Below are 25,241 nucleotides of genomic sequence, written 5' to 3'. Positions count from 1 at the left end.
AGAATGACAGTTAAATAATTAAATATTATTTTCATTTTAAAGTGTAATGTCTGAATGTAACAATACTTGTGTTGAGATGTTGCTATTGTAAATATCTGTAAGACATGTTATATTAAGTTTTACTTATTATCCTGCATTCATGTGTTATCTGTTAATGCTATCAATAGTGTGCATTCGCATTGTAAATACACCTTTATCAGTGATGCACTACCAGTTAAGGTATAATTTACCATACTGATGTTCTTTTTTCTCTCCAATTGATCAGAAATCAAATTGACAATAAATGACACCTTTTTTCATCCATATTCTTCATCACATGTCTGAAATAACTTTTCAACTAAGTACATTGCCACTGCTTCTTTAAACAAACAACATGTTATTGTGTTGAGCAAACCGGTCAAAATTGTATTGAAATGATAAGACAGCTGAGCAAAATGACCTTTTATTTACTCGTTTTAATCATCAAATAATGATTAAGGTTTAGTAAATCATTTATTTTTAAGAAAACGTTTTATGGAAAAACAAAAGATGATGTGAACAAATTTAAGTTTACACTAATAAGAAAAGATTATTGCATTCAAACAAAGTCGTAAGTATGTGATTAAATGGGTAATTTCAGCAGGATATATTTCATTTTGAGGATTTCTTTCAGAAGTTGTCCAATCACAAACGTATCTTTGTATCCCTGAGGTCATGTGTGATTATAGTTTTTCACCACAATTTGTTTCAGTCTTCATTTTGATTTATGACAAATAAAAACATGAACTCACCAGTAAAAGTTACTTGCCTCTCTGATCTATTTATTAAGCAGAGCAGGAGGCAGCAGGATGACAACTATAACCTGCAGCTCAGTGGTGCATTACATAACACTCTGCAGCCGTCATAGGAGCGGGTGAGCTTCTGTTAACTGGATTGTGCCACATTGTTGTTTAAGAAGAAAAAGACTTCCTCGTGTGTGCCGCTGAAATTATCAAATGTGTTTTAAAGGTACCAGAGCTGCTGATGAATACAGTCCACAGTATGTGTCTGCCACTGATGAGGGTATGATTACAGAGTTATAAAAGGAAACAGGCTGCAGGAAGTGGGGGTGTTTATGGAGAAATAAGAGCCACAGTAGAAACACTTGCTCTGCTGTGAGGTAAGGTAAGCAACAATTTGATCAGGATGGGGGAAATTATACTCACAGTGGTCGTGCTATCATGGAAAAGTTTATTCTGTGATCTGTATGTTGTTAGAAAGAAACAACAGTGGCTCAGAAAGTAATTTTTCCATATCCATGATCAGCAACTCGTCCTGTTTTTGTCCCTGCATGTGTCACAGTATGTCTCATCGGGATCCTTCATACGAACCTCCCTCTGTCTCAGAGCTGCAGGAGTTTCTATTGACAGACAGACGACAGACTGGGCATGTCAATCAAGTCTGGCCTAGCCTTTACATAGGCAATGAGTAGGTCTGCACACAATAACATGCACACAGAAGCTTCTACACACACACCTTTCACCCACACAGGAGACGCTGTATGGTTGTGTTGCAGGGTGGCAGCTCGTGACAAAGGCACGCTCCAAGGTCTGGGCATAACTCACATTGTTAACGCTGCTCATGGACGCCCCAACCCCACCTCCGGCCCCTGTTTCTGCATCAACACTGGCCCCCGCTTCTACAGAGACATGCCGGTGGATTATTATGGGGTGGAGGCTGATGATGCAACAGATTTCATCTTAAGTCCTTTCTTCTATCCAACAGCACGATACATCCGGGCCGCACTGGCCATGGGAGGCAAGTGAGCAAAACCTGTATGCGCTTGTCTTACAGTGTATGATTAGATTTAGATTCAGTACCGCCATTTGTTTGATACATCTGCTGCACAATATCATGACCCTCTTCAGAGATGAGTGTAATGTTCTGTGTTTGAGTTATGCTTTTCTAAACGCAGGAGATTATACATTCATCCAGAAAGATTGAGTCTGAGAATACAAAAAGGGGGAAATAAATATTTATATAATCTGGAACAAGTCAAATATTACACATATGTTATTGTAATGGAATGTATTAGAATGTACAGCTGAACCTAATAAAGTAGGACCAGGGGTGTAAATAGTCCTGAAACTACAACTAATACATCACCTGAAATGTCTAATTACAGCAAATAACAGTTGTTAATATTATTCATTCAGGTGAAATTACATCAAAGTCTTTCCTTCTTAACCATATTGAATTACATTGCAAGTTGCAAGCACATGATTTATTGTGCAGAATATGTACAATCAAGAACAAGCCTCAGACTAATAATAACATTTATGTAAATTACACTATGGTACTTTGTGTTTTTACATATGAAACAATCGTTTTCTCTGTCAGAACCAATAACATATTGTACAAAAATGCTGATTGAAAGGTTTGATCATTGATTCAGTCTGTGAGCTTACTCAATCACCACTTGTTATTTAAAGTCGTGGAATAAGTTATATGGTGTAAATTGTACATACATAAAAATAAAACTACAAAAATGCAAAAAATAGACTCATAAAGTATTTTAATGTTACAAATGTGAGTATTTGTAATCCATTTCTTCCATCCCTGAGTAGCATACGTCATTGCATAAGATTCCTGCATCTCATGACAGTAAGAGTAAATGTCTCGGCTTGCAGGACGAGTGTTTGTCCACTGTCTGATGGGCGTCAGTCGCTCTGCCACCTTGGTGCTGGCCTTCCTGATGATAACTGAAGACCTGAGGCTGCAGGAGGCCGTGGCTATCGTCAGGCCACACAGAGACATCTGTCCCAACCCCGGCTTCCTGCAGCAGCTCCGCAGCCTTGACATGGGCCTGGAGAGGGAGAGGGGACGAAAAAGACAGACCTCAGCACTGTAATGACACACTCAAACGCACACAGACATGAATATCCACACATGCACACGGACACACATCATTATTGCTGCAGGGATCACTCAGATGAGCAGGAAGAAAGGCCGTGCCTGGCAGAGCTGAGGACAATTATCTGGAGAAATAGGAAGCCAGTGGCTCCAGTCAATCAGGTTTGGCCAAATCTTTACATCGGAGATGAGTGAGTACAAAACCCCCCCAAAAAACAGCTTTCAAAAGACTGATTCCTTGAAATCATTACATTATGGTAAATCAGCATGTGTGTGGTGGGTATCTGCAGATCAGTGGCTCGAGACAAAAGCACACTCTCTTTTCTTGGCGTATCTCACATCCTGAACGCTGCGGCAGGACGACACCGGATCAACACAGGTCGGCATTTCTACAGTGACCTGGAGGTGGAATATCTCGGTGTCGAAGCTTCGGATCATCCGGAGTTTAACCTCCAGCCTTACTTCAGCTCTGCTGCACAGTTCATAGAGAATGCTTTGAAGGAAAACGGTCAGTGAGACAAGAAATACAGTACGTTGTCAGTCAAGTGAACAATTTCTATTCGCGGTGAGGAAGGAGTGTTAAACACCACACTCAAAATGCAGCTCAAACCACAGTTGACCTGACATCTGACCTCTCAGTAATTACCAAGCTTCTTTTCATTTCTTAAAATGGTAAATATGCAGTACATGCAGTGCAATTAATGTGCAATGATAAAGAGAATATTGCTGTTATTGTGTTGGAAACAATCTCCGAAAAAAACCTCTCTCTGATATTAGAGTTCCTACTTTCAGTGTCATGAAATATTCTAATCTAAGTGTCTTTCAGGGAGAGTGTTTGTTCACTGTGCCATGGGCGTCAGCCGCTCCGGAGCGCTGGTTTTGGCGTATCTGATGATCAGTCAGGGACTGTCCTTGGTGGAATCCATCATTGCTGTGCGACTGAACCGGGATATTGCACCCAACTCTGGATTTCTGGAGCAGCTGAGAGATTTAGAGCTGAGCCTCAACCCGCCGAGTTCTCACGTCCCAGAGGAGGATCGTGCGGATGCCTCCTGAGGATGAACAACATTTGGAAAATGTCATTTCACTTGTCAGCCACCTGCTTTATTTGAATCCACCTGCTCTTCTGTAAAGATTAAAGCTTGATCAACAGAGCCGTCCTCTGAAAATGCTTGACATTTAAAATATTATTGCCTGAACAGCATCGATGAATAAAGTGAATGATTTAAGTTTCATGTCTCCAAAAATAACTGTGCTGACAAATGCTCATGAATCCTCACACTTGCTCATACATAAGTGACATTCTTCTTATCACAGTCACACCAAGTGCTTCTAAACCTTTTTTTTTTTTTTTAGGAAGCATGGATCCCAATTAAGAGAATTCACTGGCCTTGCATTTTTAAGGAATGTAATTACAGTTTATTAAAGGACTTATGTCACATTAGGAAGGCTAAAAGAAAGGATTTGTGTGAGTCACGTTGTAGAGGTCAGGTGTTAAAGCCCGGCTGCCTAAAAATACCATCTTCAACACAGTGCCTGAGAGAGCAGGGACTATTCCAGATCTGTATTTCAGTCTTGAAGCTTCCTGCTGAGGGAGGCCTCTGTTGATATATACATTTACTGATATATAGCTCACGGATGGTCACTTGTTCATAAAAACTGAGGTCTGTAGTACAGCAAAGCGACTGGTTTAAATGAGGTAAGTCGTGTCCTTTTTGTATATTACTATAGTTATTGTTTTGTTTGGTCTCTTTAAATGGCTATGCAGACAGATTGATCAGACCCTTGAAGCGTAATGGTCAGTCTCAGTTCATCAACAGTGCAAAACCCGGTTCCAGTGCAAAATGTTTTTAGTAAGATGTGTGTGTGGAGATTTGGGGGATAATGAAAGTGTAGTGGGGAGAGTAGAGAAGTTTAAACTAAAGACTGGGGATCACTTCATGTCTTCATGAGTGACTTCAAGGATTCTGAAAATCACAAATTAGGTGTAATGATTCAATTATTGAATGACTCAATTTAAAAGAAATATTTCAATGAATAGAGGAAAATGTATAAACATTTAAAAAAAAAATTATATGTCAGTGGATCAAAACATGTTTATCATTACTTTTGGTGTACTTTTAATAGAATAAAAAAGATGTTTTTTTTGGGGGGATAAACTTACATTTTAAAAGCAAAGCAAAACAAAATATTCCATATGTGATGAAGGCATGAAAAAATAACTCTCCTAGTCTCTTACTTTAATTTCTGAAAACTACTGGCTTGTGTTAGCCCACTGCACCGATATTTACTACTCAGGAATCCTGACATTATGAAGACCCAATGAAATATAATGATATGGTTTAAGGGCTTCTAAAAATGTAACAAATAATTGAAATATCCAATAGAGTGGGTTAGTCTCTAAACTCAAACAGAAATCAATTAGGAGTTCATGTTTTTAACATCGGCATACTTAGGTACTTTGATGATTAATAAAAAAAACCACCTTTTATTATATACAGCAATATTACTGTCCAAATAAATCGAAAGTGGGGAAAAAGGCGAGACGACCTTGATTCCTAGAAAATACACTTACAGATTGTTCATGCTACAAATCTGTGAATTCTTTTCTGAACTTTGGGCCTTCAAGAAATGATGCCTATTATAAGGAGAAAGACAGTGGACGACCCCAAATCCCAGATGAACCCCAGGGATTATTATTATCACTCATCCTCACTTGGTGTGTGTGTGTGTGTATGTGTGTGTGTGCGTGTGTGTGTGTGTGTATGTGTGTGTGTGTGTGTGTGTGTGTGTGTGTGTGTGTGTGTGTGTGTGTGTGTGTGTGTGTGTGTGTGTGTGTGTGTGTGTGGGTGTGTCGTGCAGAGGTTAGCCATGACCTCCAGTGTGAAGTCCAGAAGTAAGAACCCGTATGCATCGGTGCAGGTGGACCCAGACAGTGACTACATCACACCGGGGACTTTAGACCTGGAGCAGCTTTTCTGGAGCGGCGCCACAGCTCCGTACACACATGTCAACCTTGTCTGGCCAAACATTTACATCGGGGACGAGTGAGCGCATACTTATCATGTTTCTAAATATCATCCGCTGAATTTAAACCGGCAAGCTTCATATTGATTCTGTGCTGTATCAAACAGGAAAACTGCTCTGGAGCAGCATGGGCTGATGGGTCTGGGTGTTACACATGTCCTGAATGCAGCAGAGGGAAAGTACAACAATGTTCTGACCGGCGCTGACTACTACAAAGACACAGGCATCCAGTACTTTGGCGTAGAGGCCGATGACAAACCCACCTTCAACATCTCCCAGTACTTCTGTCCTGCTGCACATTTCATCCACGAGGCGCTCAGTCAGCCGCAGAGTAAGTCCTGGTGGGAACAAAGGGATGGTTTATTAGTTTGAGTGCAGAAATGAAAACCTTTGACTGAGATTATTCACCGCTTGTATCTAACCAACTTATTTCTTTTTCCCTGTCACAGACAAGGTGCTGGTGCACTGTGTGATGGGCCGGAGCAGGTCGGCCACTTTGGTCCTGGCGTACCTCATGATGAACCACGGCCTAACTGTTGTGGACGCCATTGAGCACGTGCGACAGCACCGCTGTATCCTCCCAAATCATGGCTTCCTGAAGCAGCTCAGAGCCTTGGACATTGCAATGCAAGAGGAAAAGCTGAGGCTAAAGAGAGAAATGCAGGAACCACAGCACACAACAAGCAGCTGATACTGTATGTCGGTGTACTGTATTTTGACTCCATTTCATTCACACAAAAATGATATTCTTAATCATGGTATGACTAAACTGGTATGTTTCTCACGGTTGTTTTTTTTGTCCGTTTCATTTTGACCTACCTCAGTCTGTAATTCGCTTTTAGTTCAGTTCGAACAGATCAGCATGAAATCCCTCATCAGGAGGCTGCTTTCCCTCCTTCTCTGTTCCCTGCCGCAGATTTGAAAGCAAACCATCTCTTTAGTTCTGAGCACTAACAAGATATTGATGGAACACTTAAGGGCTGTTTGTCACAGCATGTGAATCTTGTTTCAATGCTCAATACTAAAAGAGTGTTATCTGCAAATCACAGAAAAAAGTACATCAGCTACAGCTACAAGTCACTTTTTGAAAAAATGTGAGGAAAGAAAATAAGGATAAAACCCAAGATTTTGATAGTGACTATAGGAGTAGATTAAATGTAGACTGAGATGAATTGGTGGTCTGTCCAGATATAACCTATGTTGGACTTGGAAAGGCTCCAGCGCCCTGTGATCCTGAAGTGGATAAAATTATGTGCCTGGAAAATGTAGAGAAGTTAGTTTGACAAGAGGGAAGGGAAGGCACTATTTGGTAGTTATCTTCCGAGTCCCCATCTGACAAGACTATTTGGAATGTAATTCTGTTACACACAATTTATTTTGTGTTTGAATTTACCAGTAAATTTGATCAGTTCAAGGCTGAATACAATGGCAGGTGTGAATCTTTGTAATTCCAAATGCATGTTGAATAATGCATCAATTCATTTGACAAAACACACTTTAGGGTCGAAAGGTGGATCAAATGGATATTTTTTTTTATGTTTGAGTTAAAGTTTAGGTTTTTTTTAAATTAATGCTCTTGCAATGAAGATGCACTTTCCAGCAGTCATGCAGAACTTTACTTAACACTGCTCAACACTTTTTGGGCCTCGCGTCAATCAGCATTAAATGGCATCTCGTTAGCATTTCACAAGAAAGCAATAATATAAAAAAATAAACGTTTTAAATAATTATGAAAAAATATCAGGAGTGGAGAATAGCAGGAACCATGTGGATATCCTGATATTGAGCAACCAGTCAGCAGTTTGTGCGGAGATGTGGCAAGAACAATATTTCAGTCTTGTTCTCAAAATACCAACTTTACAAACTCATTCTTTTGTCCCCGAGACGCCATTGTGATGGCAATACAAATCTTTTTTGTTTTTCTCAACAAATGCTAGTTTTAGGAACATGGTGAAAAGACTTTTTGAAAAAAGAAACAATGAAAATAGAAAAACTGTCAAAACAGGACAATTGAAATAACAAAATTGGTTTTATTTGTCAGCTTCAGGCATCCCACGGTTTACCACAGAGAAGGGCAACTTGATCATTAATGAGACCAAGAATAAATAGTCGCGTAAGGCTTTTTGGTGGATCCAAATAGATCAAATAAAAGCCTGTGGGACATTGCAGGTTATTTTCCAAGTACCAGGAAGACACATTTTAACAAAAATGAATCTGCAAAGATTACAGATCACAATGTAAGACAAAGTCAGGTAGATAGACGGGTTACAACGCTTGGCCCCACACCACATTCAGCCTTCGTTCTTTTTTGTTTTTTCAGATTCTTCAGGATCTTGAAACAGAAATTGACCAATCATTTTAATACTGAATTTGCTTAAAATTCACGTCCATTATATTTCCGATGAACAAATCTACCCGTTGTGTTTGTACAGTATTTCGTGATATTAAGCGGAATCTCTCACTGAGAACAGGAGATGAACTCAAGTTCAGAGAGTAACTTTACAAAGTTAAGGTTTTAATGCCCACTGCATCCCTCCAACAGAACATAATCTCTTACAATATCAGATACTTTATGTCCATTTTAAGGATGTCATGTTCATTTACACCTCCTACGAGTCACAAGTTTTCCCTAAACGAGCTTTAAAGCTTCCCAGGATCCAAGGAAACCCTGCAGGTCTCTCCTCATCAGGCCTGTCAGTAATTTAGCATTTACAGAGAAAGAAACAAGGCAGTCATTTCTTTTACACAGCTCGCTACAAGCAAGGTAACGTAAAAAAGAATAATCACACACACGGTAAATAAAATATTTACCAGCTTCTCAAAGGGTGTGGTGAAAATTGGCTTTGACACAAACAGTATAGAGATGAGCATTTCAAAAGTCTTGTTCAGTGATAAGGAAGTTAAATTAAACTCATGAAACAAATCATCACTGCACGTTTGACTGCAGTATGCGTGCCTACAGCATCTTATTTATTCTACTGAGAACAACATGACCTCAATTAGCCTTTTTGCACTGGGATAATGTCTGTATGGGGGAGATATGGGCTTGTGCACTTGCAGAGGAGTCTGGTAGTATAAAATCCAAATATAAACAACTAAGAAAGAGAATATTACATTTAGATCCCCACAGTAAATTACAAATCTAACAGCTCCTTATGTTACAGAGATCCCTTTATGGTTTAATTAGGTCTCTTGTTTTTGGCTGCAAGATCCATTCGAGGCCAGTACAGTACAGTAGAGGATAAGGACCCATAAACAGCGCAAGGCACAGAAGTGCCCCTCAGTAAGAAATGATGTGCGCATAGATTTAAAAAAACAAACAAAATTTTTTTAATTAAAAAATGGACGTGTAGTTGATTAAAAATAAATATTGTTAAAAACGCGGGTTAGCATTTGTGGAATACGATAGAATTATGAGTCGGAGTTGTGGTGGCAGAGAAACGGGAAATGTTTTCCGGGTCTCTTCAGTTGAAGTCAGGCTTTTCAGGGAAGGTGCAACCTCCTCGTCTGATGATGACGTTGGCAGCGTAGTGCGCCGCTTTCACGCACTGATCCAGAGGTTTGTCCCTCACAAGCTCCGACAGGAAACCTGCAAATGACAAGAGTGTTTGAGACCAAAGAGAAAAGGCAAAAACACAAGACAAATTACAATTCAGAAACATGTTATATTAAAAGACTGTCCCACCTCCTACAAAGGCATCTCCTGCTCCATTGGTGTCCACAATGTCCTTGGGGTCAATCTTCAGGACGGGGAAAGAATCAATCTTGCCACCTGAACAGACACCAGACAGGAAATTAAATAAGTGTAATTCTGCAAGTCTACAACAGACTTTCGGTGACATAAGAGAAGAAAAGAAGCTCTTACTTAGGCCCATAACAGTTTCCTCCTTCCCCTGGGTCAGAACCACAATCCTCTGTCTCTTTGTGTTGACTTTGGGTAAAGCCTGGGCTTTCTTGGCAATCTCCTTGATGTCCTTGGTCTAACAACAAAGGAAACATTAACCCATTATGACACTGTTATTGGAGAAGAGTTTTTTTTTGTTTTGTTTTTTTTAATGTTATTAGCTTTTTAAAGTCTGTAAGTGATTTGTATTTGATAAAAAAAAAAAATAATAATGTTTTTCCCAAAACGACATATTCCATATATTGCATCTTGAAATTGTCTCTAAATGGAAAAGACTGCCCCCAAAGAACTGTAAAAGGTTGTACTTTTCTTTTTCCATATTTGATACATGGCTGCTGTTCTGACTTTTTAAAAGCATTGAGGGTAAGTATTCAAATAGTCATAATGAAATTTGCATTACTTTCATATGCTTAGTGCATGTCATACATAGAATATGGTGCCAATGGAAAAAAACAGAACGGAGTAAAGGTTATGAGAAGTGTGAAGTAGATGCATTTTCCATTTTCAAAATTGTAACATAACTGCTGTCTGTAATTCTATTCTGTAATCTACTGGGGTTTAGTCAGATTAGCAGACATAACATGACTGAGAAACAGAAACTAACTGCCTCTTGAAGAAAGATGCTGCAGTAGACGTAGTTAATATTTCACTAACAAAATAACATTTGGATGAAACCCAACCCGTGTGGGGGAATTAATGAATTTGAAATTCGCCCCTTTTTAAAAAGGAATTTCAGGCTGTTCACAACAAATTTCACAGGTGTGGTGACATGCTACATCCAAACATGACTGTTGGTTCACTCACATCAAAGTCTTGCTCTTTAGCAAAAGCAGTGGCCTCCTGCAGACACACAGATTCAGAGTTAACTCAAAGACTTGGTGGACATCCTGCAACCTGTGGAGAAATCACACTGAACGTGCAGCTCACCGTCTCATTGCCAAACAGCACATCGACATAGGGCATAACCTGCATGAGGTTGTCTTTGAAGAACTGACAGATGAAGGGTGCCGAGAGGTTCAGGCAAAACAACTTGTTATTTTCAGAGGCGTGTTTTGCCACTTTCAGGATGGACTCCACAGACACAGTGAGGAAGAAACCCTGGAAGGGACAAATGACACAGGCTCAAACGCATATCCAGCTAATCATTAACGGCCGAGTTATACAGTAGGGAAAACAGTGAAGCCTTGAATACAACGTACAGCAGGGATTTCATTTTTAAACCACAAGACCAAGAAGATTAACTGGGGGTATATGCCCTGACGGCCAGAAGCACGATTAACGATGTGAGTAAATGTGGGGAATTATTACTCACAGCAATGTAGTAGACTTTAGCTTTCTCCACCAGCTTCCAATTCTCCTCCAGGTCTAGATGTTTATCCTTCTTATAACAGTTGGCAGCAGCCAGATTAGCAACCAGCGACCTGAGAAACATAAAGGAAAAGGCATTACAGACGGAGAGGAATATAGCAAATAGATTGTGTTGTACGGGTTTTCTTCACTATTATGATTTTTACATATAATCGTTACATGAACTTTTATTTACAAGAATTTAAGCACATATATTGGGACATATCAGTAAAAATAGGCTTTTAATTTCTTCACACTAGGCACTGCTACTTAAATATATAGTAGTTTCCTATTTTCCCTATAAAATGTGTAATTGGTGGAAACTGACCAACACAGCAGATAATATATCCCGTCACCACTATTCTACAATAGACATGATGAAAGCTAAAAAAAAGAATAAACCTCATACAATAAGCACTGCATGTTTCTGTAAACTCGCACAGCCACTGTGTGGCCATTAGCAGCAACTCTGCTTTATAAAAAGTGTTTAAATTGTCCACCTGTTAGTCCCCGTGATGCATGCGGCACACGTCCCGGTGGGCTCCTCGTCTTGTTGGTAGTAGTGGGCGTCGATGTGGGCCTCCTCAGCCTTCTCCTTCAGGATCTCTCCAAACTTGTCTTTGCCGATGCAGCCAAAGAACGTGCCCACATTATGGGGCTCCTGGATCATCCACTGCAGACAAAGAAGGTACGACCATCATCGTTTTGGTTAGGTCTTCTCATTTGAGTCAAGACTTTGTGGGTTTTGGTTGATGGGACTGACCTGAGCGATCTTAATGGAGTTCTGTGTGGCTCCTCCAGCATGGTACTCGACTTTAAACTTCTTCACAATCTCCTCAAATCTACACACAGTACAAACACATGATTCACAACATTAACAGAGTTTCTGCAAGATTAAAAAAAACAAAAAACACTTGCATCCTTCTTCAAAACTTGGACTTTGTTCACAGCCAGATGCTTTCGGGCCGATTATGACATTTAAGATAAACAAGCTTAATCTGTTCTTGCAGGGAATAATTTGAACAGTGAACCTGTCTATGTGCACACTACAAATCTGACCATTATGCCGACCCCTCGCCACCTGTCTCTCTGAGTTCATCTCAGTCAAATCTTCTTTCTTGATCTGAGCTTAAATTTGAAGTAAAACAAACAATAAAAACAAAAAAAGGCTTTACAGGCGCCATGTTCACTATACGGGCGTTTCATTGGTTGCTGCTGTTCTGTGACGCCATTGCCCATAGGATGTGGCCTGATGGGCAGTGACCTCCTCTGAAGTCAGACTACACTCTGAGCAAAGAGCAGTTTTATACGTTCGCCCAGTGCAGCGCGGGAACAAGCGGCCATTGATTCTAATATATGAATCATGTGTCTGTTACATAATTCAACGACTGCAGCCTCACTTCGATGTTCCACTTTTAGCTGAAGCATCTCTAATTCGAGTTATGCCATCTAAATATAACTGCCTGTAACAACCTGCATAGCACTAGGTGTTTGAGGAGGTTGATGCTGAAGGCGACAGGCTCACATTCATTGTTGAGAAACCGTCAGGGGCCCTGCTGCTGCTAAATCCAATGAAACGGAACCAGAGGCGGCAGTGGAGACGTGAAATGAGGCCGTTTTTGTGTCACTCAACTATTTTCACGAGAAGGGAAATTCTCTGAATCCTGAAACAAGGTCAGACTTGAGCAGTGAGAACAAACAAGAACAGCAAGTTAAACGTGGGGACTCACATCCTCGTACAGAGCAAATAACTACTTGTTCTGCTGTGAAAAGAACAACCCTGAAGGGGGAAGGCATCTGCACTACTCAACTGTGAGCTAGAAAAAAATATAATACACTACTACACTACTGCAGCCAAAGAAAGACGAACTAGGCCACAGTTTACACCGCGATCACTTTTACTGGTTATAAATATATCAAATGAACTGATACCGGAGCAATAAAAGTTCACTCAAAAAATACCGTCAGAGATTATCAATACCAGCTTGCACTCAGTGTACCGATAAAGACCTACTTATTTCCTTGAAATATAAAACAGTAAAAGAAGAAAAATCATCATAAATATCTGAAGACTTTTTTGCAGTTACGTCTGCTCCTGCAGGACTCAGGACTGGAGTCTCAACTTACAAACTTGGATCCACTTTCTCAATATAAACTTGAGTAAATATCAAACATCAATAACCTTTGCAGTGTTGTGCAGATCAAGCCAGTGTAAGTGGGAATGTACTAAAAAGGAAAACCTTCTATATTGTAAGTCACTGCAAAGTGTGAATGCATCCATGTGAACACAGATGGTCACTTTGCTTTTCTTATCTCCAGCTGTTAAATGTTCGCTCTAGTCTCAAAAGAAAAAAAAACCAAAACCTGGGAGGTGAACGGTCCTGGTTTGCTATTGGATGAGTACCCTGTGGTGCTGCTCTGCTATTGGCCATCAATAAAGGCACAGAGGTCAGTGCTGGTGCCTGTTTGGACTGGCCTGCTCCAGAACAGAGAGGAGCCAACCGAGTGTGAGTTCAGATGCATTACTTCCCTGCAGAAACCACGTCAGACGATTACGCAAACCCGTGTGCAACAAGCTCACAGAATCTTTGCTACTACAAAAGGTTGAACATGGAAAAGGTACGAACAGTGCTTTGTGTTTGTCCTCGGCCAGGATCTGATCGTTGGGTTTCAGACTGTACCTGCAAACAAACCCAGGAGAGAAATAAAGAGGGATTAGTCAGAAAGAACTCCGACAAAACAGCCAAAGACACAGTGAGAGTCTGGACTCTGTTTATATAGTTACAGCAGTAACATCAGCAAAAAGTAAAGCAGTTTTCTTACAAGAATGAGAAGTGTATTTTGCTGATATAGATTATGTGACACTGAATGAGAGATGCAGTTTGTTGCTTTAGCTCAAATCTTTAAATTTCCCCCATGGTGGATGAATAAAGTGTTTTTCTACTTCTTTCAGGTATTTATGCAAGTGCTGTTTGAGTGGACACCAAACCAAACCCTTTGTCCTGTTCGCCCTGGTTGGTGGTGTAAGGAAGGGATCATTACACTATTAAAAAAAAAAAAGCAAATAAACAATAAACCTGTGAGTACACGCAATCTTTTCATTACTGAATGAAAAGATTGGGTGGATCCACAATGTTCAATTTATAATCATCAAAAAGAGATTTTTGCCACACATGAGGGTTTTCTTGCTTTCCTTGTGTGTTAATGCAATAATGAATTACCGTCAATAGAAAGAACCTAACACAACAGGAGGCTCCGGCAATCAGTTTTCCCTCGGACCAAAACAAACTAAATCTTATTTCAGGGTTTATTAATGCGATATATCTGTTTCACCTGGTCCTGCCGAGTCCGGGGTCTGCTTTTCACAGTCATCATTATCTTGTTTCCGCACAGGTCAGATTACATCAATCTGTCTGTTCCTCTAGTGCACAGAGCATCACTGGTCTACGGCTAAGCTCTCTGGAGACTTTATAGCACGGACGTATTGATATTCTTTTGTGTATCACACATGTAACATTCAGCGAGGGCATTACTTTATTGGACAGAGAGCTTTAATGTCGGCTTTCATTTTACAATGTTTATCTCAGGAAATCATATTAAAACCAGTCAGAAAGGGAAGAGAACATTCATTTAACTTACTTATCCAGGAAGTCTTTGTCCACAACAACAGAGATGTCCAGTAAGGGGTTTCCCATCCCAAACAGTGAATTAGGGCTGAAACGGAAGAGTTCAGTGTTACTAAATATAAAACCACCTCTTGAATATCTTGGGTTTTGACAACGGGATGATACTTTTTGTTATTGTCTGTTACTAGACTTCACACATCTTTGACAGTTTGTCTTGTTAATAATTCAGCCGGACTGAAAATCCGACCGAGCCTCTGGCTTATTGAGGCATGAAGCAGGCGCACAGTCGAGTCACATCTTCTACTTAAAAGTCAGCGTTTACTTGCTCGGCGCAAAGTGTTGTTTCCAACGTACGGTCCAGCATTTCTTTGGAAAACCTGCAGTTTTGTTTTCATGCGACTTCAATCACACCACTTGACGGTAGAAACAGTTATTCAGGACATATGTTAGAGAAGGATGTGAATATGGCAGCTGGTGAGAATTCATTAGATATTCATGTAACAATGTTGTGACATTCAAAGCAACATCAGGACAGCAATGCTGAACTAGTGTGTGTACGAGCTGTTCTTCCTGCTTTAGGCAAAGAAAGAACACACGGCTTTAATATTTAACCAAATTAGTGTCAGGTATGCCAGGGGGGAAAAAAAACAAAAACTAAACACTTTAACAGGGCAGCTAAAGTCCCACAACCGAGGCGCCGCACAGTCAGTCTCACGGACAACTCACACACCCAGCAACCAGTTACACCGAGTCATCGACATCTTTTCCTTCCAAAACAATTATATACACGAGACTGTACACGTGTCTCTGTGCTTCGCTCCCGAATGTTTAATGTAAACACAACCCCGTTTTTGAGAAAACTCCAGATGTAGAAAAGTCGCTGACAGATGCCATCTTCACATGAACACATGCTTTTTTTCTCCAACCTTACCCCCCCACCAAGATGAATTCCCATGACAGCCTGACATTCAATTATTCTGCACATATGAGGTTTTTGTTCCCATCACTGTAAATCACAAAATGCTACTTCTTGCCCACTGAGTGAAACAGCTTCCATTAGTCAGATGATCACATGCGTTTTGCAGGAAATTCTACTAAAACCAGAGCCTTGTGCCTTCATTTAAGCCATTTCTCTCCATTGTGTCAACATGCTCTTACCTTGCAGCAGACATGATGTCCGGCTATGTGTGTGTGTGTGTGTGAGTGTGAGAGAGAGAGCGAGAGAGCCAGAGACACTGACAGAAGGACCTGTTGGGCAACCTTAAAACCGGCTCCAAAAAAAAAAAAAAAAAAAAAAAGGAGGCAAGGCATCCAACATGAAACTTGGCAATTTCAGCTCAATTCATCGATTTTTCTCTGCAAAACGGCGTTCCTCCCACACCGGACAGATGATTGGAGGCATCTGACAGGAGTCGGGCTACACCCTCTCCGGTTGGTGATTGGCTCCTCGTGCAGACTCCAGCAGCATCAGTCGCATTCCTCACGTGAGCGAAGACCGCGCGAGGATGATACCATCCCATTATCTGGATAATTCAAGACGCCGTCACTATTCTTCACCGGGGGAGGGAACCCAACAACACATTGCTTACGATCAACCACGTGACAGATCGTCGATTCACTGTTGGCGCGAGCCCCTTTGCACAGAGCCGTCTGCACCGCACTGAAACAGTGCGCGAGGCACCTCTGGTATTTCTCTCTGTAGCGTCCAACATGCGGGACAGGTGGCGGTGGTCACGCTGACACCAGAACACGATGGAGGTAAAAAAGACCGTATTATGCAACCGTATAGTCAAAACACCGGTGACCTCGAGGGCTCAATCAATATACAAGATAACCAAAGGACTTTACTCATGTCGCACAACTGCGACCTCTCCTCCACCCCCACCACCGTGCCCCCCTGCTCTGAAAACACACAATAAAGACCCTTAGGAAGAAACAAAAACATTCTTCCACGACAAGTTAAATATGCAAACTCTGATTTGACTTGCGAGCACATGTTGGTGGAGTTCAGGGTCGCGTCTCCACTGCAAAAGAGACGCAGTCTATGCACTGGCTGTTTTACTTTAAATTTTTTGCTGTTCATCACCTTAGTTTGACCGGAGACTTTTTGCTCGGAGACTCGGTCTTCTTCTCATCTGAAAGCCTAGCTTTCTTTGCTTTTGGTTCGTCGGAAGCCATGGTGGACAGGTCATACACGTTGTCTTCTTCTCACCGCGCCGCACATGTGCAGTCAGGTTTCCCCGGTGGACTTTCCCCCCGAGTAAAGTCTTACAGGCAGCAGTTACCTCCCATAAGGCTGGAAGAAGCCTTCAGTGATATGCACCAGTCACTTTATTTTGACGATTTACTATCATGCTGGGAAAAACAGGATATGAAAAACAAACAAACCTGAAACCCTGAACTGTCTGACCACTAGAGACAGATGCATGGTCACTACTTAACCCTTTATGTTTTCCTTGATAGTGCACGTGACTGTAATTTTCAAATGAACGTGCAATGCATCTTGTCTGTCGTTTTCAGGCTCTTTCATTGCAGTCAATGTGTTATTATTGCATGATAGTGCAAATCAATAGTATACATGCTGTCTTTTACTTACTTATTTATTTACTTATTTATTTACTAAACCTAACAATTTATATCATTCAGTTTTGTTGATATTGACGTCCGTTTTGTAAAAGGGGGGAATCCCCAGAAGCCAATGCTTATGGACAGGGACCCATTTACACATTTTCAGTTGCATAATATCCCCTTGACAATTATGTTATTTGCGAGGATGAGATTTATGTGATTTTTTACCTTTTTTAAAAAAAAACATTGGAACACTTTTTTTTTGTATATGTGAATGATATGTAAAGATATCTTAATATCAAAAGTGAAAATATCTTTAAATATGCTTGACACAAATACTAATGTGATGAATTGTGTTTTTAATGAGTGCCTTATATATATATATATATATATATATATATATATATATATATGACATACTGCACATGTGGACACAATTGAGTATTGTACATATGACCTGGGACCTCAAGTAACTGACAAGTATTAAAGCATTATTAGTGTATTCACTCCTAATCACTAGTGCACTGTCACTACTTATTAAAGGTGACTGTTCACTAGAGTATGAAAACCAGCTCGTTCTAACTGCAGCTCCACTGGGTGCTTCTGTGTTTACGTCTATATACCCATCCACCATTGGTGGCAATGGCTGAGTTGGGAGAACAAGTGGTCTTCAAATGGCAATTGTTGCAAGTTTGAAACTGGGGATATGTCAAAAAAAAATAATTTTTTATGCACAACACCAAACCCCAATGGAGTTTGAGGGCCTCACCATTGGTGTTTGTGAATGGATGAATGTGACTGATACTGTGATCCATCGTCATCTGTCTCTATCCATCTATTATACATTATTCGGGTTTATCCTGCGTGCACGGTCAAGAGGTAATGGCGTCAATCCCAGGTAACTATGGGTGAGGGCAGGGTACACAATAGAGGGGCCGCCCGTGTATCACAGGAGAAACACGGAATCAGGCAAGGACACACGCTTATACTCACACCCAGGGTCAATTTCTGTGACCGCGCTTCTGAGATTTTAGTTTGGCGGAAACCAGAGTACCCAGAGAAAATGCACACACACACACACACACACACACACACACACACACACACACAAAGGGCGAACATGCAAACTCCACACAGAGAAGCCCAGCCGACATTTGAACCAAAACCTTGTCACTAACCATTGTGCCCTCTGTCTTTTAGTGGGCCTTGACCAGCACAGGGTCAGTTGCAGCCCTGAAGGATTTATGTCTTCCACATTGTACAAAATCTGATGTAAGGGGAGATCTGAGCCATCCCAAGACATACAAAGACACATTATCTCTGCGAAGTTTGAGCTTGCCTCTGAGTGGTCTTCCAACTGACTATGTGTGAGACATCTTCAGAGAAGTGCATAGTGCTTTCCCCCTTTGAATAATGAGAGGTTACAAGCTAAAATGTTGAACGTCAATAATTTATCAGTGGGCAGTTTTATGAGAAAAAAAATATTTTCTCAAGGGGATTAATAACGTATTATTAGTTTAGTTGTATGCATGGGAGTTAGCAATGAAAAGGCAGGTTTTACTAGTAGAAAAAAAGTATTAAAAAAAAAAGCTTTTTTGTTTCTCAACATTGAAAATATTTGCAAAATGTAGCCTCGTTTAAATGAATAGATTGTAAACCACAACCCAAAACTCAGATCAAGTCCGTGGCAGTGAAGAAGTCCTGCAAGGCTTCGCTCAGGACAACAAAATTGATACTAGCAAAAAAAAAAAAAAGGGGGACCGTAAAATAGCTGCCCGTAAATACTGCCTGATTAAAAACATTAAAAACGTTCCCTGAATAGTATAGATCAAGAGAAATTTCTCGTGTTTCGATCATAAAATTGCGTGTAAAATATTTGAGTACGTTATGAATAATGTTTGAGATTTTCTTGTGCGATTCATGGACGTAAACTGGTGGGTGGGTTGTGTTTACGTGTTCATAAACGTGCAGGCGTCTCCTGGACACATCTGGTTCCGACACCGTCGCAGTCAAGTGGAGTTAGCAGGTAAAACTTTACCTAAAGCTGCTGAAAACTAAAACAAACTGTTCTGATTTGAGTCTTTGCGGAGCTCACAAGCCTCTCGTGATAAAGTTGATTTAATGTTCCCGAGTTAAAGCACAGATTTTTTTTTTTTTTTAAAAGGTATGAACTCGGTTCTGCCAGATGGGTAACTCGCCGTTAAGTTACCTGTGTGGTTAAAGTTAGTTTGTCTTTCAATGATAACTACTTAGTGACGGTTTAACTTGAATAGTGTGCTGTTTGGTTTAGGACAGGCGAATCGTGAGTTATATAACTGCATATTTTCTGAGAATAAGAACGATCCAAACCACAACAACCGCCTCATTGTTGCAGCGGAGATGATCCACAGTCTGTTCCTGATTAACCAGTCCGGAGACATCTTCCTGGAGAAACACTGGAAGAGTGTCATCAGCAGGAGCGTCTGCGACTACTTCTTCGAAGCCAAAGAGAAGGCGGTGGACCCGGAGAATGTGGCCCCCGTCCTGCAGACCCCCCACCACTATCTCATCAGCATATACCGGGCGAAGCTCTTCTTCCTCTCCGTCATCCAAGCTGAGGTCCCTCCGCTGTTCGTCATCGAGTTCCTCCACAGGGTGGCAGACATGATCCAGGTCAGTATTACACTGTTTGTTGACAAACTATGTCCGCTTTCGAAGTCGTGCGTGCTTGGATTTGTTTGTTTTTTCACATCTTGAACTGATCCAATTGATAATGGTGGCAAGCAAGAGGGAAATTGTGAGTTTTTGCCTCCGAGTACAACAAAACCCCACTCTGCTGTGTGCTTATAAACCCATCCAAGTGTATCTGCAATACATCTTGGGAGTTTCATATCTTAAAATGGGAAAATAAACTTGAGCTCAGCCAGCGTGCACACCCAACTGCAGACAAGTAATCAGAACTTGTCATTTTGGTTATTTCTTGGCTGCACATCAATATGAAATGTGCAATAATGACTGTTCTAAATAAAAACCAATGCAAACCAAAATGTGCATGTGAGGTTAATTAGTGACAATACAACCCCCCCCCCTGCTGTGAATGTGAGTGTGTGTTTGTCCTGGTGACCTGTCCAGTGGTAACCCTGGCCTTGCCCAGTTAGCTGGGTTTGGGTCCAGCGCCCCTCGACCACGCACAGGATAAAGCGGTATGGAGGATGGGTGCTCATCATCTGACGATCTCAGCTTAATGATGATACTTTGTTCTCGGCTTAAAAAGGCCTCACCCTTGAGTAATTTATTTATTTTTTTGTCTGTGATGCGACAGAGCTCGTCTCTTTACCGCCAATTTGAGCACACTTAAGCCATGCCTTGGTTTTCTGATGTAACAAGGCTGAAGTTTGCCCCATGTATGTTTTGAGCAGCTTATAATATTCTGTCTGCATTTTATTAGCTCACCCTCATGATGAAAATACTTTACGCATCACTCAAGACTCAAAAGTATTGTGCTTTCCAAATAACACCAAAATTATGGTCGTAGTTAAGAAATGTGAGTTTGATTTAAAAAAAAAAAACAACTATTTTTTTTTTTTTTTAAACCTGCACATTAGACCCACGGCCACCTCCAAACACCACAGTTTAATTTCAAGATGCTAAATACAGAAAGAAGTGGATGGAATTGTCCTACGTATCCAGTAGGACTAAGAATAGAAACATGTTTTTGACAGGGTCTATTTAAAATCTGGTGTCAAATTTAAATATGTCCTTAATGCATTTACACAGATGGCCGCCAGAGGGAGACAATCCTCTAGAATACAAGAGACATCTTATTAGGCAATATTGCACTTAAAGATGTGGTATGAAGAAAGGATTTGATTAAAACTTATCTATGTTGTATGTTTTTTTTAAGTATGGATGGAATGTTAGTAGTTTAAGGAGTTATTGTTTTATCATGCTGGAAAACCAGAAAATGAAATATCTTTAAAATGTATCAAGACGTACCAGACATATATCCTGTATGTGCTGTTTGATAATTTTATTAAGAATTAAAAACAGTTTACTATCTATTTTTTTTTCACTCCAGAAATAATTCAAAACAAAAACTAACTTCTCTGTTTGTTTGAAATAAAACAATGTGACATTACTGATTAACAGCTGTTGACTGCATTGATCATGCGGTGTTATCTTGACGTCACCAGTATTTCTGTCAACAGGACTACTTTGGAGAATGCTCTGAAGGCATTATTAAAGACAACATGGTGATAGTTTACGAGCTGTTGGAGGAGATGCTGGACAACGGCTTTCCCCTGGCGACGGAGTCCAATGTCCTCAAGGAGATGATTAGGCCTCCCACCATCCTGCGATCGGTTGTCAATACGCTCACAGGTAAACGGATATGAGACGATGGTAAAGGTCATCCTGCGCTGTGTTCACCTTCATAGTAAAACTCAAAGTTGCATTGGCCGTGTTTACATTGGTGTTTCGTCTTTTATGTATGTTTTCCAGGAAGTAGCAATGTTGGAGATACGCTGCCAACAGGCCAACTGTCTAATATCCCATGGAGACGGGCTGGTGTTAAATACACCAATAATGAGGCGTATTTTGATGTGGTCGAGGAAATAGATGCTATTCTGGACAAATCAGGTACAGACTGAAAACAATGCATTTGAGACACTGGAAGACAGTGTCATCATTTTGCTTGTCACACTTTCCATTTTTCCTATTCAGGGACAACAGTATGTGCAGAGATCCAGGGTGTAGTTGAAGCATGTGTGCGGCTCACTGGGATGCCGGACCTGACTTTGTCCTTTATGGTGGGTTCACCTCCTCTATTTCTCTGTCTGGGGTTTATTTCCCCCCCAAGTTTACCTACTGTCGCTCTTCTTTTTTTTTGCCAGAACCCTCGTCTTCTGGATGATGTGAGTTTCCACCCGTGTGTGCGATTTAAACGCTGGGAGTCAGAGCGAATCCTGTCCTTCATCCCACCAGATGGAAACTTTACACTCATGACTTATCATGTCAGCTCTCAGAAGTAAGCAGGTTCATCCCCGCATGCCAGAATTTACAATGCAGCCAAGCAGCAGCTGATGGAAAAATTGTGAATTTGAATTATTATTGATGAGCATGTAATGATCAAAATGTAAATTTCATTATTTGTTGCCACCTAGTAACAAGGAAATCTTTCAATTATCTTTTTCATTGTTTTAAATGCAAATCTGTTGAACAAAATGTCTTTAGTACATTTTTTTTTTTTCCTCGTTTCAACACTGTTCCCCACACTGGCTTCCATAAACCTTGGTTTTGGTTTCATCCTTCAGTCAGGTAGCCATTCCCGTGTATGTGAAGCAGAACATAAATTTCTTTGACACGGGATCTTGTGGTCGTCTGGACATCACCATCGGACCCAAGCAGAACATGGGGAAGACGGTGGAGGGCTTGGTGGTCACGATCCACATGCCCAAAGCAGTGCTCAGTGTCAACCTCACAGCCACACAGGGAAACCACACCTACGACCTCTCTACCAAGGTAACCAGCTTACTTTTATCTTATTTTGACTCTTTATCTAGAAATGTGTCTTTTTGTTGAAATATTAGTTTTAAACTCCCATTTCATAGGATAATTCCGAGCAGCATATTAAAGAAAGGGAGGAATCCTCCCTCTTTGTTTTAATTGTAAACTGTTATGACAAGGTTTCATCTGGTCTGTTTTTTGTGCAGGTTTTGGTTTGGGACATTGGGAAACTTAACCCGCAGAAGCTTCCTAATCTGCGAGGCAGTCTGAGTATGCAAGCTGGAGTCCCCAAGCCTGAGGAGAATCCCTCACTCAATATTGATCTGAAGATACAGCAGCTGGCCATATCAGGTAATCCTCTCTGCGGCTCCGTGAAGTTGAAAGTTAAACAAAACACTTTTGTTTCTTCTCGTTTTTTATTGTTGTTATTGGTTGTGGTGAGCAGATGGAGTTCAGTTTTCTTTCCCGATTGGTCTGTGCAGGTCTCAAAGTGAGTCGCCTCGATATGTATGGAGAAAAGTACAAGCCGTTTAAAGGAGTCAAATATCTGACTAAAGCTGGAAAATTTCAAGCGCGGACCTGATCGGCGGCTGCCGGAGGTTTGCAATCCAACGTGCCAAATGAGGAGTTGCTATGCTCTCCAATGTGTCTCACACCTGCGGCGGCTCATTAATAGAAAAAAAACCCCTGCATTCTAACAGTTATTTATTGTGTTTGGCATTACCTATATGTGACTGAATAGTTTTGTGGCCTGTAAAGGGAAGCCTTAATAATAATTGTTATATTGATTATAACCTTGTTGAAACCTATTTGTTTCTATATAGTTTATATGTGCTACATCTTATGGATCATTCCTGTCTTTTTTTATTTTTTATTTTTATGCAATGCCTTCTCATTGTTGCCAAAGGGGAACATTTATTCTGGGAAAAGTACATTTACAGCTCATGCTTTGCTCTTCATTATGCTGCCACCCCCCCCCCCCCCCCGCATGTTGCCTGCCTCTAAACACACTTGCCTTCAAAAAGTTTTTACAATCGAACGTAGCTGTTTTTATATTCAGCAGTGTTTGTTAAAACACAGCCTTCAGCGCAGGTATTTTTGCGCCCGCACACACACACACTTAAACGTGGCCTTGTTAAGCACAGGTTAATGTGCTTTGGACTCCACACACAATATAGCACAAGTTGCATGTTTTTGGAAAATTGAGGGAATTCTATTTTTAAAGATATATCTAGTATCCAAGATACAAAGTTTCACTTGGAGTTCGAGTAGTTTTGAGTTTATAATTTATGAAAGCCAGTCTGTTGGGAGCAGTGTCGTAAACAGAACTCTAAAATCAACAAGTAGCCTCACCTAATCTTGAAACGGCTCCTTTGCTCAGCACAGCATTTGCACAATCAGTTTTTCATGTGGAGAAAAAGTTATGAAGCTGTATTTCAGGTTGTAAGATGTCTTAATAAAAGCTTGAAATCAAAACTTGTTTGGGTTTTGTCTGTGCCTCTTCTTTTTTTTTTTGCAACATCTATCAACGTCACATCGTGTGTGGTATATGGAAGAGTCTGCATGTTTACAGAATCTCCACGATTTAATTGGCTTTTGATTTGTAGAAACCAATATTGTATAACTGCCAATAATGTAATAATTTAGATCATTCTGAATGTAATAAAGCCAATTTCTCATAAGAGAACAAAACTCTTTAAGCAAGGCAGCCATATATTAGTTATTATTATTATATACATTATTGGCTGCAGCTTTTTTTAAATTCTACTTTAATAACTTTCCATTATTGGTGAAATGTCATTACATAATGGATCAAATATCTTCCTTCACTATTGCAGGTATTACATTACTTTATTGGTTGTTGCAGTGATCAAGGTCAATGCATGATCTCAGAGAAGTCTCTATTTAACATGCTTTGTTGCATTTTCTAAAAGGCTGTGAATAAATATGAGTTGGAATGGGTTAAGCGCACACAGCTGTGAGCTGGTAATATAAGACTTGACCTTTTAGCCAGCCGGTTTGGACGTCCTTCAGATACGTTATTCATTGTGCCGAGATGATTAAGCCTACTCGACAACTCTGTTTTCTCTCGGGGAGTCATGGGATTGATAAATGTGGTTTGAAGCTGTAATGTGAGGTATTAGATGGATTACTACAAACTCATATGGAATATTTCAGTAGTTCTTTATAACATTTCTAATGGATTCAGTGTCAGCTTTAATAATATCAGTCTGATCCTTCACTTAAGTTTTTTCATCCAAATTTCTTCTCAAATTAAAAGTAAAAAAAAAAAAAACTGCTGGGAAAATCCTCCCATATCACATTTATTGTGACCTTTGACGATTGTTTACAATATAAACGTGTTGGCATTTTAACATGAGCCTTTATGTGGTAACCATTTTTTCATGCAGTGC

General features: G+C 40.4%; 4 protein-coding genes across 6 annotated transcripts; 3 read left to right on the top strand and 1 right to left on the bottom strand.

The window, feature by feature from the left end:
• The first annotated feature begins 1,110 nt into the window (after nt 1-1,110).
• Nucleotides 1,111-4,098, top strand: dusp13a (dual specificity phosphatase 13a). 2 transcript variants are annotated; one of them, XM_080481741.1, is made up of 7 exons: nt 1,111-1,143; nt 1,321-1,446; nt 1,535-1,776; nt 2,649-2,865; nt 2,940-3,062; nt 3,162-3,379; nt 3,698-4,098. In XM_080481741.1, the coding sequence occupies exons 2-7, from the start codon at nt 1,322-1,324 to the stop codon at nt 3,925-3,927; spliced, it is 1,155 nt and encodes a 384-aa protein (XP_080337867.1). In that variant the 5' UTR covers nt 1,111-1,143; nt 1,321; the 3' UTR covers nt 3,928-4,098. The 2 variants fall into 2 exon arrangements, with proteins under 2 accessions (XP_080337867.1, XP_080337866.1); XM_080481740.1 differs by having other exon boundaries at nt 1,117-1,138.
• Nucleotides 4,099-4,424: 326 nt separating this feature from the next.
• On the top strand, nt 4,425-6,687 carry LOC308120859 (dual specificity phosphatase 29-like). Its single transcript, XM_080481745.1, has 4 exons — nt 4,425-4,570; nt 5,734-5,918; nt 6,006-6,229; nt 6,348-6,687. Exons 2-4 carry the CDS (start codon nt 5,743-5,745, stop codon nt 6,587-6,589), a joined length of 642 nt encoding a protein of 213 aa, XP_080337871.1. The 5' UTR covers nt 4,425-4,570; nt 5,734-5,742; the 3' UTR covers nt 6,590-6,687.
• A 1,221-nt stretch (nt 6,688-7,908) lies between these two features.
• On the bottom strand, nt 7,909-17,173 carry adka (adenosine kinase a). The gene is made up of 11 exons (XM_080481045.1): nt 16,862-17,173; nt 14,789-14,863; nt 13,777-13,830; nt 11,913-11,991; nt 11,650-11,822; nt 11,115-11,223; nt 10,730-10,900; nt 10,607-10,642; nt 9,764-9,878; nt 9,584-9,670; nt 7,909-9,487 (listed from the first exon to the last, which is right to left on the bottom strand). Exons 1-11 carry the CDS (start codon nt 16,951-16,953, stop codon nt 9,363-9,365), a joined length of 1,116 nt encoding a protein of 371 aa, XP_080337171.1. The 5' UTR covers nt 16,954-17,173; the 3' UTR covers nt 7,909-9,362.
• Nucleotides 17,174-19,321: 2,148 nt separating this feature from the next.
• On the top strand, nt 19,322-24,306 carry ap3m1 (adaptor related protein complex 3 subunit mu 1). Of its 2 annotated transcripts, none has more exons than XM_080482261.1 (9): nt 19,322-19,507; nt 19,718-19,995; nt 21,531-21,702; nt 21,823-21,960; nt 22,045-22,130; nt 22,215-22,348; nt 22,635-22,842; nt 23,034-23,178; nt 23,310-24,300. In XM_080482261.1, exons 2-9 carry the CDS (start codon nt 19,723-19,725, stop codon nt 23,408-23,410), a joined length of 1,257 nt encoding a protein of 418 aa, XP_080338387.1. In that variant the 5' UTR covers nt 19,322-19,507; nt 19,718-19,722; the 3' UTR covers nt 23,411-24,300. The 2 variants fall into 2 exon arrangements, with proteins under 2 accessions (XP_080338387.1, XP_080338386.1); XM_080482260.1 differs by having other exon boundaries at nt 19,330-19,369; nt 23,310-24,306.
• The last annotated feature ends 935 nt before the right edge of the window (nt 24,307-25,241 follow it).

The sequence above is a fragment of the Lipophrys pholis genome (assembly GCF_963383615.2).
Source record: "Lipophrys pholis genome assembly, chromosome: 15".
Lineage (NCBI taxonomy): Eukaryota > Metazoa > Chordata > Actinopteri > Blenniiformes > Blenniidae > Lipophrys > Lipophrys pholis.
The sequence above is the reverse complement of the archived record's forward strand: the minus strand, read 5'-3'. Positions and strand labels throughout refer to the sequence as shown.

Bases quoted from the DNA above. Each gene is read 5' to 3' on its own strand.
- dusp13a (XM_080481741.1), top strand. From the start codon at position 1,322: ATGTCTCATCGGGATCCTTCATACGAACCTCCCTCTGTCTCAGAGCTG. The intron at 1,447-1,534 runs GTAGGTCTGCAC...GTTGTGTTGCAG, and splicing joins AGCCTTTACATAGGCAATGA to GGTGGCAGCTCGTGACAAAG. The intron at 3,063-3,161 runs GTGAGTACAAAA...GGGTATCTGCAG, and splicing joins AATCTTTACATCGGAGATGA to ATCAGTGGCTCGAGACAAAA.
- LOC308120859 (XM_080481745.1), top strand. From the start codon at position 5,743: ATGACCTCCAGTGTGAAGTCCAGAAGTAAGAACCCGTATGCATCGGTG. The intron at 5,919-6,005 runs GTGAGCGCATAC...TGTATCAAACAG, and splicing joins AACATTTACATCGGGGACGA to GAAAACTGCTCTGGAGCAGC. The intron at 6,230-6,347 runs GTAAGTCCTGGT...TCCCTGTCACAG, and splicing joins GGCGCTCAGTCAGCCGCAGA to ACAAGGTGCTGGTGCACTGT.
- adka (XM_080481045.1), bottom strand. From the start codon at position 16,953: ATGGCTTCCGACGAACCAAAAGCAAAGAAAGCTAGGCTTTCAGATGAG. The intron at 10,643-10,729 runs GTGAGCTGCACG...GTGTGTCTGCAG, and splicing joins TGCTGTTTGGCAATGAGACG to GAGGCCACTGCTTTTGCTAA. The intron at 9,488-9,583 runs GTGGGACAGTCT...TGTCATTTGCAG, and splicing joins AGGAGATGCCTTTGTAGGAG to GTTTCCTGTCGGAGCTTGTG.
- ap3m1 (XM_080482260.1), top strand. From the start codon at position 19,723: ATGATCCACAGTCTGTTCCTGATTAACCAGTCCGGAGACATCTTCCTG. The intron at 21,961-22,044 runs GTACAGACTGAA...TTTCCTATTCAG, and splicing joins TGCTATTCTGGACAAATCAG to GGACAACAGTATGTGCAGAG. The intron at 22,349-22,634 runs GTAAGCAGGTTC...TTCATCCTTCAG, and splicing joins TATCATGTCAGCTCTCAGAA to TCAGGTAGCCATTCCCGTGT.